At 38.2% G+C, this 16,750-nt stretch overlaps 1 protein-coding gene across 5 annotated transcripts in view; it reads right to left on the bottom strand.

The window, feature by feature from the left end:
• PLA2G4A (phospholipase A2 group IVA) overlaps positions 1 to 16,750 on the bottom strand; it is a 160,918-nt gene that overhangs the window by 60,479 nt on the left and 83,689 nt on the right. For all 5 annotated transcript variants that reach the window (XM_040446617.1, XM_040446618.1, XM_040446620.1 and 2 more), the window contains 2 exons: positions 16,137 to 16,174; positions 10,864 to 11,005 (listed from right to left, as the gene is read on the bottom strand). In XM_040446617.1, coding sequence (XP_040302551.1) covers positions 10,864 to 11,005; positions 16,137 to 16,174 — 180 coding nt within the window. The remainder of the gene's footprint in view (positions 1 to 10,863; positions 11,006 to 16,136; positions 16,175 to 16,750) is intronic.

Here is a 16,750-nt window from a genome sequence, read left to right as displayed (position 1 = left end):
CTATATTCCATATATATTCCATATATATGGAACTATATTCCATATATTCACATAAAATATATGGAACTATTATTTTAGAACTAGAAGGACCAAAAGTCTATCAAACTCTTATATATGGAAAGGGAAGTCTTAGCGGAGATAGGGCAGTGAAGAGCCCGACACCTAGGACTAATTTCCTCATCCAAGGCTTTGTCTAATACCAAGTGGTCCCAACCTGGAAGACCCTAGGCATCCTAATTAGATGCAGTTTGGGGACCTCACTGATGAAAACGCATTCCACCGGCACAATGGAGCAATTTAAATGGCTTTGAACCTGTGTATATTTAGATACACACAATGTTCTCAAACATAAATGTTTAAATTGTCAATAAAGTAAAATACATAAGCTCTTAAAAACTGATCTGGAGGGGAAGGAAAGCTAAGATAGAAAACAGAAGTGGTTTATAAAGTGGGTGAGTGGAGCACAGTACAGTGTAGTTGTAAACAGGCCAGCTAAGAAGTTAGAAGGAGGAGGGATTTGAATTAGGGCTTGAGAGAAGAGTTGAGTTTATAGGCAATGTAGTAATAATAGTGAACATTTATTATTGCCATGTGCCAAGCACTGAGCCTAAGATCAGGCCAAGATCGTCACTCTCTCTCTCTCAAAAAACAAATACACGTTATTTTTAATAATAACATTAAACCTATACAAACCAGATAGTTTAGAGAAAGAAAACCCTTAGTAATGGAATACACTGTTCAACACAGAACATACAAACTGTATTGTTTGGAGTCAGATTTAATAAGAAAAGTTGGAAAACTGAACATAAGACCTTCTCCAATCCCCAGCTGTCCTTCTTCCTAAACCAGTAGTCCAGCATAACTTATAGATGCCTATTTTATATTGTTAGGAATTTTCTGGAAATAGCCACTTGCTCTGGAATTCATTGTTGTATAACCCATTGTTTTCATTATTGCTTTATAGTAAGTTCTTAAAGAGAGTTTTCACATAAGATTTTTAAGTCTGATATCTGAGCTGCTATCAGGTAAAAAAAAATGTCAGATGTTTGCACATAAAAATTGAATAATCACATGATGGAAAGATTATGAAGATTATAATTACCATCCTCATTTATTACATATGAATCAATCTGTTTTTATGTCTATCATTTAATTTTCATAACTCTATGAGATATATATTTTCACCTACATTTTAAAGATAAAGTAATTGAAACACAAAGAAGTTCATTTTTCCATTATCATAAAGCTAGAAAGTAATGTCCTGTGGATTCAAAGCTGGATCTGTCAGACTCCAAAGCTTTTAATTCACTATGCTCCACTGTCTCTGAAAGCTTTCCTTACAACTAGCTTTGTGACCTGAGGCAAAGGAAATCCTCTTTGAACTCTGTTTACTTCTATGTAGAAATATTGGGTACAATGAACGACCTTGAGGCTTTTTGCTACTAGTAACACTCTAGGTTCTATAACTACTACAGAATATGAATTATAAAACTATAAAAGCACAGGATAGGGGCGCCTGGATGGCCCAGTCGGTTAGGCATCTGACTCTTGATTTCGGGTCAGGTCGTGATTTCAAGTTTCGTTTCTCATCAGTCTCCATGCCAACAACACAGAGGCTGCTTGGGATTCTCATTCTCCCTCTCTCTCTGCCTCTCCCCCACTCACACATACACACACTCTCTCTCTCTGTCTGTCTCTCTCTCTCTCAAAATAAACTTAAAAACAACCTATAAAAGTATAAATTTTTATTAACTACAAAAATGGGAGATTAAACTTATCAAGAAAATACTGTGTACCTGGTATGAGCTTGGGTACTTTCATTCAATGTGTTTCATTTAATCTTCCCAGGCCTCTAAAGGAGATCAGCATTATTTCCATTTTTCAGATGAGCAATTCAGTGCACATAAATACCTTGTCCACATACAGACAGCTGTTAGGTCATAGAACCATGGTGTGAACAAAGGTGTCACTGACATGATAATTCATTCCCTTTCCTTTTACTCACTGTTCAGAAAGACAGGGTAATCTTTATTGAAAAAAACCATTTGATATTTAGCTAATTTATATTTCAGATTCATGTGTCACTTCAGATGATGTCAGCACAACTTTACCTAACAAATGAAGGCTAACTTTTGATGTTTTAAATGTCTTGGTCATTCCAAAATAGCTTCAAAGAAAGCTGGAGAGTTATAAGATGCAGCTGTTAGACCTGACTCAAAGTCTAAACGAGTTAAACTAAAGGTTATTGAGAGTTTTGGGGTTATATTTAGACCTTATAGCATCAGAATTTGTGCATAAATGATATCAATGAATATTTCTCATACTTCTCTCATATGATTACAGGAAATGAATTTTCACTTACCAAAAATCCTGTGGTTTTGATTAAATTATTGTGATGCAGGGGCATATGGATATTATTAATTTCCTCCCTTGCAAAAGAAAACTCTAAAATGCTTAAGGATTTTTTTTTTACATTTTCATAAATTTTTATGGTCTGAAAATTACACAGAGACTTTTTGCTTCCTTGGCTCCCCTATTAGTCAGGGTTCTCCAGAGACACAGAATCAACAAGATGTATCTATATATCTACCTCTCTAGAAAGAGATTTGTTATATAGAATTGGCTCATGAAATTAGGATGAATGGCAAGTCCAAACCTGCAGTATGGGCCAGCAGACTCCAGAACCAGGGGAGTCAATAATACAGTTCTAGGGGTGCCTGGGTCACTCAGTTGGTTAAGCATCCAACTTCAGCTCAGGTCATGATCTCACAGTTTGTGGGTTCGAACCCTGTGTCAGGCTTTGTGCTGACAGCTCACAGCCCAGAGCCTGCTTCAGATTCTGTGTCTCCCTCTCTCTCTCTCTCTCTGCCCCTCCTCACCTCACTCTGTCTCTCTCTCAAAAATAAAATAAACATTAAAAAAATTTTAAAAAATACAGTTCTAGTCTGAAGTCTGGCAGGCGGAGACCCAGGAGAGCCAATAGTGCAGATGAAAAGAAAGGCAGTCTGTTGGAGAATTCCCTCTTGCTCAGGGAGGCTGATCTTTTTGTTCTGTTCAGGCCTACAAATGATTGTACACCCCCTCCCCCCCCCACATTACCCATGGCAATTTATGTACTGAAAATTCACTGATCTGAATGTTAATCTCACCTAAAATCACCCTCCAAGTTGACACATGAATTTAACCATCATAGCCCCATTTCATGTTTTAAAGAGGTAAGAGAAAAGTATGTAACCACCTCTGTGCCAAAACTATCAAGTCTTAAAAATAATGCTAAAAAATTATGAAAAACACATAGAGAAAATTTTTTCCTTGGTAAATTATTCATTTAACAAACATTTTTCACTTGGTATTGGGAAAAAGGTGTTTTTAATACATAACTCTACTGATATTAGATAAAAATGTACTTCATTATATTTAGTAAAATATAGACTTAAAATATTTTACTTATAGTACTTTTTAATACACCTAGTCCAGTTCATTAAATGCATTTTTTAATTTCTAAGAGGGCTTATTATTTTATTGACTAGTATGAAAGAGGACTACAAATCAAAAAAGTTAAGAAGTGTTAGAATTACTTACGCCAGTTCCTCACTAGTAGTATCAAAGACAGATGGTTATAATCATTTAGATTGTTATGTGTTTGGGTTTCATTTTTGTTAGTAATTATCACTTACAAATTATCCCTTTTTCTCTTTTCACTGACAAAATCAGGCAAATAAAAAGAGAAACAAAAGCAAAAATGAACTATTGGGACCTCATTAAGATACAAAGCTTCTGCACAGGTAAGGAAACAATCAACAAAAATAAAAAGGCAACTGATGGAATGAGAAAAGATATTGGCAATGAATCTGATAAAGGCTTAGTATCCAAAACCTATAAAGAACTTAACAAATTCAATACCCAAAAAACAAATAATCCAGTGAAGAAATGGGGAAAAGACATGAAGAGACACTTTCCAAAGAAGACATCCAGATGGCAGGGTTGATGCCTGGTGGCTCATTCAGTTAAGTGTCTGACTTCGGCTCAGGTCATAATCTTGCTGTCCTTGAGTTCAAGCTCCGTGTTGGGCTCTACGCTGACCGCTCAGAGCCTAGAGCCTGTTTTGGATTCTGTGTCTCCCTCTCTCTCTGTCTCTCCCCTGTTCATACTCTCATTCTCTCTCTTTCTCAAAAATAAATAAACACTAAAGAAAAACAAGAGGGGCGCCTGGGTGGCTCAGTCGGTTGAACATTGACTTTGGCCCAGGTCATGATCTCGCAGTTCATGAATTCAAGCCCTGCATTGTGTTCTGTGCTGACAGCTCAGAGCCTGGAGCCTGCTTCGGATTCTGTGTCTCCCTCTCTCTCTGCTCCTTTCCCACTCATGTCCTGTCTCTGTCTCTCAAAAATAAATAAACATTAAAAAAAAATTTTAAAAAAGAAGACATCCAGATAACTGACAGACACATGAAAAGATGCTCAACATCATTCATCATCAGGGAAATACAAATCAAAACCACAATGAATGCCACCTCACACCTGTCGGAATGGCTAACATTAACAACTCCGGAAACAACAGATGTTGACGATGCAGAGAAAGGGGAACACCTCTGCACTGCTCGTGGGAATGCAAACTGGTGCAGCCACTCTGGAAAACAGTATGGAGGTTCCTCAAAAAACTAAAAATAGAACTACCCTACAACCCAACAATTGCACTACTAGGCATTTATCCATGGGATACAGACATGCTGTTTTGAAGGGACACATGCACCCCCATGTTTATAGCAGCACTATCAACAATAGCCAAATTATAGAAAGAACCCAAATGTCCACTGACTGATGAATGGATAAAGAAGATGTGGTGTGTGTGTGTGTGTGTGTGTATATATATATATATATATATATATATATATATATATATACACACACATATACATATATATATATATATATATACATATAATGGAATATTGCTCAGTGATCAAAAAGAATGAAATCTTGCCATTTGCAACAATGTGGATGGAATTAGAATGTATTATGCTAAGTCAGTCAGAGAAAGACAAGTATCATATGATTTCATTCATATGTGGACTTTAAGAAACAAAACATAGGGGAAGGGATGAAAAAATAAGATTAAAAACAGAAGGAGGCAAACTATGAGAGACTCTTGAATACAGAGAACAAACTGAGGGCTGCTGGTAGGGTGTTGGGTGGGGGATGGGCTACATGGGTGATGGGTATTAAGGAGGGCACTTGCTGGGATGAGCACTGGGTGTTATATGTAAGTGACGAATCACTGAATTCTACTCCTGAAACCATTATTACACAATAATTACACTAAATTATTGAAATTTGTTTCTGATTATTTATTTCTATGCCCTCTAATTTGCCCCAAATTATCTCTATGTTCTTGCCAGTTTGAAGAGAAATCTGGTATGAATATAAAATCAGAACCCTTTCTTCCTCTACTTTTACTGAAAGTCAATTTTCCACAGTGCCAACCACCTCCAAACCCTCTGCCCCACAAAGCAGAGTCAAAGCACTTGAACATGCATTCCAGGAGGTAGCCAGGTCCTGGTTTTACAATCTTCAATTGACCAGTCCAATTTATAAAAGGTGCCAGAGAAGCTCTATTGAAAATTAGAGAGCCAACCCTGTAAATGTAAAGGAGGACAGAAAATGTAGCATTGATTTTTTTAAAGACTGATTATCTCCATATTAAAACTGTTAGGTTTTACACTGCTAGTTTGTACATCCTAGGTTGTTGCTGTTGTTGTTATTATTATCATTATTATTATTTATCATTTGGATTAGAGTATAGAAGCAAAGTTGACAATTATCGAGTCTGATTAACCAGTGCATCCTCACAGTGTTAGCAATGGTAGGAGCAGACATGGCTGCCCGGACTTGTGTAAATGCTAATCCCTGCAGTGTGCATTGCCTCCCCACCACCCTGTGCCCAGTACCAGCCCTCCCAAGGTGCTGCCCAGTCCATTTCTGGTCAGAAACTTAGGCAACATCTTTGTACACAAAGAGAAGGAGCTCACTGGCTTGGTTTGCTTCATGAAACGTACAAAAAATAGTGTATATGATCTCGTTTCAACGTATTTACATTTTTTTCCCCCAGCACAGCCATAATTTCACATGTAAAATTTAAAAAGTGAGTTTACGTTAAATTAAAATATATTATTGTTACTAGCATTTTGTTTTCATCGGGCCACTGGCCCTTCAAGCCCAGTAAGCTTCCTCACATAATGCCTGATTTATAAAACAAATCACTGAAAACTGCAGCAAATCCAGCACCTGTCCCCATAGGCCTCCTCCTTCCTTGCTCCTGACACATGTGTTCTTTTTTTTTTTTTTAATTTTTTTTTCAATGTTTATTTATTTTTGGGACAGAGAGAGACAGAGCATGAACGGGGGAGGGGCAGAGAGAGAGGGAGACACAGAATCGGAAACAGGCTCCAGGCTCTGAGCCATCAGCCCAGAGCCTGACGCGGGGCTCGAACTCACGGACCGCGAGATCGCGACCTGGCTGAAGTCGGACGCTTAACCGACTGCGCCACCCAGGCGCCCCCTGACACATGTGTTCTTACGTGCCTCCCCCTGAGCCTGTCTCCCTGAGAGCTCTGTGGTCTGCAGGAGTCACCTGCCTCATAGTGGACAACCCTCCTGAGTGCAGTCTGGGCCGCTTGGACATCTACTTTCTAGACCAACTTCCAGGTCTCTTATTCCTTTGGCTGTTCACATCCCACCACTACCTCAGAGGAGAAAAACTCCAACTCCACCTTGTGAGTCTCCGGAAGCTCACACCCGCTCAGTGCTCCTTTCTGGCCTCTACCCTTGGGAGTTTCACACTGTCTTCCCTGTGATACTTGCAGTCTGGGAGGGGAATAGGAATTGAGAGTACAAAGTGCTGTTGTCACCAGGAAAGGAGGAAGCAAGAGGAAGAATATTCTAGATGACAGAAACAACACAAACGAGGAATAAGAATTCTTATTGACTACTCAAGGTTGACTTCTATTACCTCCCTCAGAAACTGTTTTGCTTTGCTTCTTTCTCTGTCACCAAATGGACTCTTTTCTCTAGTCTTTCACTTCCTTTATATGACAAACTTAAGTAAGAATAGCACTCACAGAATATATTACTCAAGGTCCATTTTGATTTTCATCAAAAGATATTTGTTTAAATTGAAAGTATCTCGTAAATTGTGCCTTGGGACAAAACACTTTCTCTTTATTCTCTGATGCAGGTGAAAGTAAATTACTTTCTCTTGCTTTCCCACTATTATAGTTCCAGACTCTAGTCCCCTAACCAGCTTTGCTTTGTTATGGTCAGTTACTAGGGAACATAAAAACTAGTGAGTAGCATTTCCCTTCACAGAAGACTATAATCTGGGAACTTCATCTGACCAAGAAGTATTTTCAGACCAGAAAATTCATAAGAATGGCCTCTGAATGATCCAACTATGCCAAAAATCCCCACGTACAGAGGCTTGCAGGTCTTAGTCATAGGAAAGATCTCAGGCCTTTATTCATAAAGAAATCACACTAGTCAGAGACACTGTTCTAACAACAAGCCTGCTTATCAGATTTGAATTCCACAACAGCAAAGTTGAAAGGGAAAGGAGTGGTTTGAAGAAACTACCTCAAGGGAGCACATAAGGCAGGGAGAGATGGCAGCCGATTGGAAAGGAGACAGACCTGAGAACACTCAAATCCATTCAGTCAGGACGAGGAATGACCTGTCACTTTAGAAAGACTTCCAGCTAAATGATTAAAATCAATACATTTCAAAACTTTTTTTTAATTATTGAGAATACATTTTTTAAGGTCTTAGTATTTAAGAGAATAAACTCTTGAGTTATTAGATGCCTCAGCTCTTTGACTAACTCATTGTCCAGATGGAAAAGCTCAGATTTTATTAAATTTGACAATTATTGCCCTCGGGTGTTATGCAACAGAAGAGCCACACTCAGGTACAATACTATTTTTTTGAGCAACTACTACATGCTCTTACACATTGTGCTGGAGGCTTATAAGCAGCAGTACTCATCCTGTGACCTAATAAAAGCCCCAGGCTCCATTTTACAGGTGAAGCACAGAAGTGAAGGACTGTGCCCAAGTTTATGCTGCTCTAATTTATTTGACATTTCAATTTGACACCGAAGTCCTAAACTGGATGCTGTCTCTTGAACACTTGAATAAGACGAGCACAGTCTCTGCATTGAGAATTAAGAACTGAACAGAAAGTGAAGTCTTATCAGAGAGCAAGGGAATTGGGAACTTAAGACACCCTTCTCACCAAGGAATAATATAAAAATAGGAAAGGGACGCCTGGATGGCTCAGTTGGTTAAGCATCTGACTTCAGCTCAGGTCATGATCTTACGGTTCATGAGTTCCAGCCCCATGTCGGGCTCACTGCTGTCAGTGCAGAACGTACTTCGAATCCTCTATCTTCCCACCCTCTCTGCCCCTCCCCTGCTCATGCTCCTTCTCTCTCAAAAATGAAGAAAATTTTTTAAAAAACAGGAAAACATTACTTGTGGGGATGGGTGGTTCTGAATATATCTAATCTAATTATTCTGGACAAGAGAAAACAACTCTAGACCGAACCGAAACAACTACAATAATTCCAGGAACGACTTCCAAAAACACGGATTTAATATTTTTGAAGAAAATTCCACAGAACACATAATTACTTTATTCTCCATCCATTGCAGAAAAGCCAATTAGTATGAATATTAGGCCAAGTTTCATTTTCCCAGGGACACTCCTTTTTCCACAAAAAGAGGAGTGCCGAGGGGCAGAGAGAGGGGGACAGAGGATCTGAAGCGAACTCTGTGCTGACAGCAGAGAGCCCAATGCAGGGCTTGAATTCTTGACCTGTGAGATCATGACCCGAGCCAAAGTCAGACGCTGGACCAACTGAGCCAGGCACCCCGCCCCCGCACACATACGTTTCTAATTGAACAGTTCAAGCTGGGATCTTTTCCTCCAAACCTTCTCCTCCACCTGTGTCTCCTGCCTCACGACCTGATTCTGTGTTCCTGGGTTCGGAGTCTCTGATCCCTCCCTCTAGCTACTTCATCCCCTGGAGGCAGTGCGAAGCTACCTCCTGAATCTGTGCCCTGACTCCTACAACACAAGACTTACTGAGGGTCTACCGTGTGCTAAGGAGCCTTTGCCAGGTGCTGAGAATATGAAGGTTAAATAACACAGCCACTGCCCTGGTCTTCATGTAACTTCTATTCCACTGGAGAGAAGAGACATTAAACGAATATCTGTACAAGTATTTTTTAAGTATACGTGTTGTAAATGCTAAAAAGATAATGTGCATATACTGGTGCCATTAATATAGAGAATATAACTGAGATCTAACAGATGTGGGGGGAGGGAGAGAGGAGCTGGTGAGGACAACAGCCTCAGAAGAAGCTAAGTATGTGGTGCTTAAAGTTGGGAGGGTCCTAGGTACCCCAAAAGGCGGTGGGGCGGGGACAGGGTGGCACAGGGAAGCACAGAGAGGAGAGGAGAGGAGGGAAGCACACAGAGAGAGAAGAAGCTGTGTGGAAAAGCACCACATGGGGAAAGGTTCTGAGGGGACATGGGACCAAGAGGCACCTAGTGAAGGAGTGTGGTGAACTGGGGGTGAACTGGCAAAAATGGATGCTAGAAAGATGCCAAGAAGCCAATCCTAAGAGCAGGAAAGGTTTTTTAAGCTTGGGTTTGAGAGCGAACAGGACATGGGGGGAGGGAGGACAGGCCTTACTTATGCGTTACTTATGCATTTAATAAAAGGATAGACCAATAAATGGATGGACAGGTGGATGGATGGGTAGATAGATGATAGATCAGTGAAGGGAAAAATGAATAAATGGACAGACAAATAGCCAAAAACTGGTTTACACAATCATGTTATTGAACAATAAATGATATTTATTTTCCTGGAAATTAAGGGAAGAAAAAGAAGTTAAAGTACAAATGAAGGATTGTACTTCCTATATTTGTTTCCAAAAATATTTTAATTTTAAGATCTCTCTATCATTAGGATGATGAAAACATTAAAAAGTAGAGGTCATCATTCTTAACTCTTTGGTCAATCTGGGATGATAGACTTAGCTTCCTGTGATGAAATATTAAGAATTTGAAACATTTCCTTTTATCTCTCCCATTCACATCTACGTAGTTGGGTAAACTGTGTTATCATTGACAAGACTTGTAGCACTTTCTTCTTGTTTGGTGATGATAAATCTCACAATTGTTTAATCTTAGTCCATATTAAAGTTAATTCAATGATCCCAGAGCGGAGGGAGCTAGAGCGATGGCCAAAATGGGCGAAGGGAGTGGGAGATACAGAATTACGGTTATGGGATGAATAAATCACAGAGATGAAAAGTACAGCACAGAAAATATCATTAACGGTGTTGTAATAGTGTTGTGTGGTGACCCATGGGAGCCACACTTGTGGTGGGCACCACACGATGAAGAGACTTGTTGAAACACTGTGTTGTACACCTGAAACTAATTGCAACATTGTGTGTCAAATATACTTTAATTAAAAAAATAATAAAAATAAAATAAAATTAATTCAATGATCTTTTTACATCTGAGGCTAATCTTTTCTTACTATCAATAGCTTGTTTGTGTGTAAGTATGCCTACGCCTCTTTGTAAAACTGTACCTGATCAATATTGCTAAATATGGGCAGCATTTGTGATGATCTTCCTCAAAGAATCTTTATTTATGAAACACTTACCTCATCTTAAAAAACTGAAGATATAATGCTCAAACTCAATATTTCCATACTTGGGTGAAATTTGGGAGGCGGTACAAACACAATTATTATTGAATTGCATTAACATTTGAAAATTTTCCAACTCACATCGCGCGTAGAATACAGGCCTCTACTCTTCTCTGGACCCAGGAGTTTCTTCATGTTTTCCTTTATGTTTTCTTTCCTCTGTTGTCTGAAAGTCTTCTCCTGATCACACAGAGCCATACTGAATCGGAGGTCTGGGGATGAACTGTATAGAGAACATAGTCATGAGCCAATGTCCCCACTAGCCTTGTTAAAATCACCCAGTCCCCGGTAGCTAACGCTGATACCTGCTCACTGTTCCCCTCAAGCCATTTCCTAGAAGGGGAGCTGAACAAGGGTATAAAATGATGGCTGTCTTAAAACTGTATGTTCCAAGGTGTGTTTCCAGAAAATATGGAGTAGGAGATGCTTTAGAAAAAACAAGCAGGCACACAAACGGCCAATGAGAAATTCATCTTATGATAGTAAAGACTTCGGGAAATATTTCAGAAAATAAAGCTGCTGAGATCTATTTGGCACAGTATTTCCCAAATTTATTTGATCAAGAATTCCTTCCCCTGGCCCTTCGTTCCCCACTTCTCCATGACATACCACTGATATTCCAAAGAGTCTATGTTCTATGGAGCATACCGGCAGAAATACTGTCTTAATGAATTGCCTTGTCTAAGAGATGTCCCCGTGTGACAAAAAAAAAAAAGGCACTGCTAATGCTAGAACTTCAGACAGCGACAAGTTTGACTGGAGGATTTCAGAGCTCTTACATTGTATACCCTTCCTAATAATAGCAGCGGCGGCAACTTCTCAGATCCCTAGACTATGCCAGAAACCACTTTAGATATGTAGGCATGTATCACTGCAGAAATAATGGGAGTAAATCTCACACGTTATTATACAATATATTATTTTTCTAACTACCTATTACAAATTAAAAAAACCAAAGCTCTGAGAGGTTAGGATCACAGAGCAAATAGATGATGTATTTTCCTCAATGCAACAATTCCTCACAAACAAGTCCAATATTGTATTCTAAAACCAGCTTCTGAATTTAAAAATAGTAAAAAGCAGGAGCACTTGGGTGGCTTAGTCGGTTAAGCAACAGGTTTTTGATTTTGGCTCAGGTCATGATCTCACGGTTCATGGGATAAAGTCCCATGTTGGGCTCTGCACTGACAGTGAGGAGTCTGCTTGGGATTCTCTCTCTCTCTCTCTCTCTCTCTCTCTCTCCCTCTGCCCCTCCCCGCTTTCTCTCTCTCTCAAAATAAATAATTAAAAAAAAATAGTAAAAAACAAAACAGAACAAGAAAACATAGACCTCTATGTTGTGATGCGAATAAATCCAAATGTAGAAAGTAAGAATTTCGCTGATAAAATATTGTCTCTTTACCATTCATAAAAGTAAGTCCTTCCCTTCAGAGTGAATTAAAATTAAGGAAACTTCTGTTAATTCAGTGCATTTATTCCTCGTAAAACATAGGCCAAAAGAAGAGACTCCATAGGCTCTGGGCTATGTACTCTATAATGATCTTTGTTTACCAATAATATTTTAATTACTATTTCCCAAAGGACAAACATGGATAACTCACAAAAGAGGAAGTATGATTAATAATGAAAAACAGAAGAATACTTAGCTTCACTAGCAAATTTTTAAAATACTGTTATTATTTAACAGTTTTTAAAAAATATTTTAAGTATTTATTTTCTAGTACAAAGTAAATATATTCATTTTGAAAATATAAATTTGCAAAACACTTTTGAAAGTCATCAAGTGATGAGCACCAAAAATAATTAAAATGTATATTCCCTTTGAGTAGTTCTATTTTTGGATATGTGCTTTAAGAAAACTAACTGTAGGGACACCTGGGTGGCTTACTCAGTTAAGCATCCTACTCTTGATCTTGGCTCGGGTCATGATATCATGGTTCATGAGACGTAGCCTTAAGTCAGGTTCATGCTGACAGTGCAGAGCCTGCTTGGGATTTTCTCTCTCCCTCTCCCTCTGCCCCTCTCCCCGCAAAATAAATAAACTTTAAAAAACAGAAAATTAACTGTAAATTTTGAAAAGAGCGCTTAGCCATATTGCCCAATAATAAAAAATGATCAGTATAGCACATCAAAGCATTGGATTGCACAGTTATTAAATTTGATTATTATGAAGTTTTCCAAGGAGGAAAAGAGTTACGAGTGAATCAGTAAGAATTTTTTAAGTCAAGTCTTAGGGGTAGACTCCCTATTATTATTTATTACAATATATTAGGTTGAGTATCTTCTAACCACTTTGAGAAATAAAAATCTCACCTGCACAGTTGTCTCTGTGAATCCATCTCAAATGTATTTCCTTTTCTGCTCCTCAGAGTAATCACTACCTTAAACTTGCTCTTTATTATTCCAATGTATTTACACATTTATGAATTACAATTATTTATAAATTTATACATTTATAAATTATAAATATTTATAACTTCACAGTATATATTTATATCTCTAAAAATACATAGAGTCATTTTGTATGTTTTTAATTTTTTTATAAATTCTATCAACTGTAGGGCGCCTGGGTGGCGCAGTCGGTTAAGCGTCCGACTTCAGCCAGGTCACGATCTCGCGGTCCGTGAGTTCGAGCCCCGCGTCAGGCTCTGGGCTGATGGCTCAGAGCCTGGAGCCTGTTTCCGATTCTGTGTCTCCCTCTCTCTCTGCCCCTCCCCCGTTCATGCTCTGTCTCTCTCTGTCCCAAAAATAAATAAAAAACGTTGAAAAAAATTAAAAAAAAATTCTATCAACTGTATGTATTCTGCAATATTTTTTCCATTGACCATTTTGTTTTTAAGATTCATCTGTGTTTGTATATATAGGAACAATTCAAACATTTTTACTATTGTGAAGTATCTCCATTATATGATTATAGCATAAGTTATTCCATGAATATTGAGGTTGCCTCAAATTTCTGCAAACTATTACAAACATTTTTACTATGAACTTGTGGTGCACATGTGGAAAATTTTTCTACTTTGTATTAATATAAAATAATATGTGCTCTTTTTCTAAAGAACATCTCATTAAATCATCACAACAGATATGCTTATAAAGTACTCTTTTCTTATTTCACAAATGAGCAAAAGTGTCATTAAAAATGTTTCAACTGTTAACACAATTAGCAAGAGGCTGATTTAAAACTAGGATTTCTCATTCTGGAACTCCTGTTCCCTGTAATATACTAGGTAATATACTTGTAACATACTATGCTGATCACTATCCTACATTAAACACAAGGGCCATGATTTTTCAAAAAACCTATGAACAGAGCGATGAACACAGATATTTAGAAGATCAGTACAAACATGTAAAAGAAAAATAAAAAAATGTTGAGTAATTTTATAAATACAATAACAAGTTTGGTTCATTTATTTTCCTCTTTTACATATTATCTTTGTTTAATTTGATTTCTTGATTTTATTTTATATCTAATGAAAAACATTCCACAGAAAGTTAAATTTTTCTTTAAAGAACATTTCTGGGGCACCTGGATGGCTCAGTTGGTTAAGTGTCCAACTCTTGCTTTTGGCTCAGGTCATGATATCGCAGCTTCGTGGATTTGAGCCCCACATCAGGCTCTGTGCTGCCAGTGGAATCTTAGGATTCTCTCTCTCTCCCTCTCTCTCTGCCCCTCCCCCACGTGTGCTGTCTCTGTTTCTCTCAAAAGAAAGAAATACACTTAAAAAAATAATTTCTAAAGGGGTGCTTGGGTGGCTCAGTTGGTTGGGCAGCCAACTTCGGGTCAGGTCATGATCTCACGGGTTCGTGGGTTTGAGCCTGCGTGGGGCTCTGTGCTGATGGCTCGGAGCCTGGAGCCTGCTTTGCATTCTGTGTCTCTCTGCCCCTCCCTCTCATGTTCCGCCTCTCTCTCTCTCAAAAATAAATAAGCATTTAAAATAATAATAATAATAATAATAATTTCTAAGAACATTTCCATTTCAGAGTCAAGACAAATGAACAGATAAAAATAGTTTGATCAAAGTTCATTATAAATATATAGTAAATTGCTTCTGAACATATGTATCTTATTTAGCTGAGTTTTTTTCCTCCATTTTTTGATATCTGTACTTTGTTAAAGCAAATTTCTTTTACATAATATAGTCCTAATTACATCAGTGAAGACCATTTCCCATTAAGACAAATAGCGTGACTTTCTAGTCAAATAGCAAAAGTTCTTTTAATCTCATGCTAAAATCTCATGTTATACCACATTTTAAAAAATTTTAGACAGAGAAAGAGAAAGCCTGAGTGGGAGAGAGGGGCGAGGGGGGTGGGAGGGAGGAGAGAGGGAGAGGGAGAGAGAGGATCTTAAGCAGGCTTCACAATGTGGGGCTCAATGCCAAGACCCTGGGATCGTGACCTGAGCTGAAATCAAGAGTAGGATGCTCAACTGACCGAGCCACCCAGGTGCCCCTAAAATATACCATTTTGGCAAGAATCAACACAATGCAAAATAATGCAATTCAATTACTTGCACTATCCTATGAGACTTCCTGACATATCTTGAGGGACAAGTAGTAATTTATGCAATAATTTACAAGGTTGAATCAACGTGTTCTAGGAACCTAAATAAGAGAAAGAAATACTGAGCCCAATGTCAACGTGTCCCTCAGCATTCATTCGGCAAATCACAATATAGGAGAATGTTACACTAATAAATGCAGCGTTTGGGTGAATTAAATGTGACTAGTTACTTCGGTAAAACCCACTTCAACAGGGAAGTTCAAGGAGACACAGAGAGTTTGAAGGAGGTTGGATGTACTGAACTCAGCGTTAGATCCAGCTAATTCTCCAGGCAGGCCTAACTCCCCTAAGATGCACCATTTGAAAATAAATAAATGATTTTCCAACATTTCTTTTGGAGGCCACTTTGAAACAGCAACGTGCTTCATGGAACTTTACTATCTCTGTGAACAAAAACAATCTCATTTTCAGTTTTTCCTTTTTATAGTTTCCTGTTTATGTTTACTTTCATGTTCTTGAGTATCTATCTGAATCAACAATGAAAAAGAGGTTTAACTAACCATATTTGTTCATTTCTACGGGAGGTAAACCAGAGGGAGGACTCTTTCTAAAAGCCCTTATTGACCTGATAAAAACTACCGGGAAAAGTAAGCAAAGATACAAAATTTATTATTTTTTAATGCCATAGCTATTAGGGAAGAGCTAAAGAAAAAATTATTTAATGTGTTTTTTATGTTCAAAAGCTCTCAGAATTATTTCTTATTTTAAAAGTGGACCCTTAACAATTAAAATAAGATAGTGAATCACTCACAATATTTTCCACCCAATGAAATAAATGCACTTACCAAACTTCAAGAGACATTTCCAGAAACATTTCAGTGACCTAGAACAGATACATTCATCAGATTCGGGCATAAAATGGATGTGTATTATATATAATGCAAACAAAGTCAAAACCATTTTTGAGTGCCAGATTGTTTTTAACCTAAAAGAGTCCTAAAAATAAAAGTAACATAGCTTCATGGATGTACTTCAATAAATACATGTTTTTGCTATTTTTCATGATATAAGTCTATTTAATCAGTCACTTTAGTAAACATAAGAATTGCTTCTGCATAGTTGTTTTCCTCCTTCACTAAAAGGAGGTAGTTGAATTCTGCAGTCATTATGGATGAGACACAAAAATTGCCTGAGCTCTAGGGGCACCTGGGTAGCTAGTCGGTTAAGTGTCCGACTTTTTTTTTTTTTTTTTTAATGCTTACTTATTTTTGAGAGAGAGACAGAGCATGAGTGGGGGCGGAGCAGAGACAAAGGGAGACACAGAATCCTAAGCAGGCTCCAGGCTCTGAGCTGTCAGCACAGAGCCCGACGTGGGGCTCGAACCCATGAACCGTGAGAGCATGACCTCAGCCTCGGACACCTAACTGACTGAGCCTCCCAGGTGCCCCTAAGTGTTCAG

The sequence above is a fragment of the Herpailurus yagouaroundi genome, unplaced genomic scaffold, assembly GCF_014898765.1.
Source record: "Herpailurus yagouaroundi ecotype Mexico unplaced genomic scaffold, PumYag 195, whole genome shotgun sequence".
In the NCBI taxonomy this organism is placed as follows: Eukaryota; Metazoa; Chordata; class Mammalia; order Carnivora; family Felidae; genus Herpailurus; species Herpailurus yagouaroundi.
Note: the sequence above shows the minus strand (reverse complement) of the source record. Positions and strands in the feature narration are given on the sequence as shown.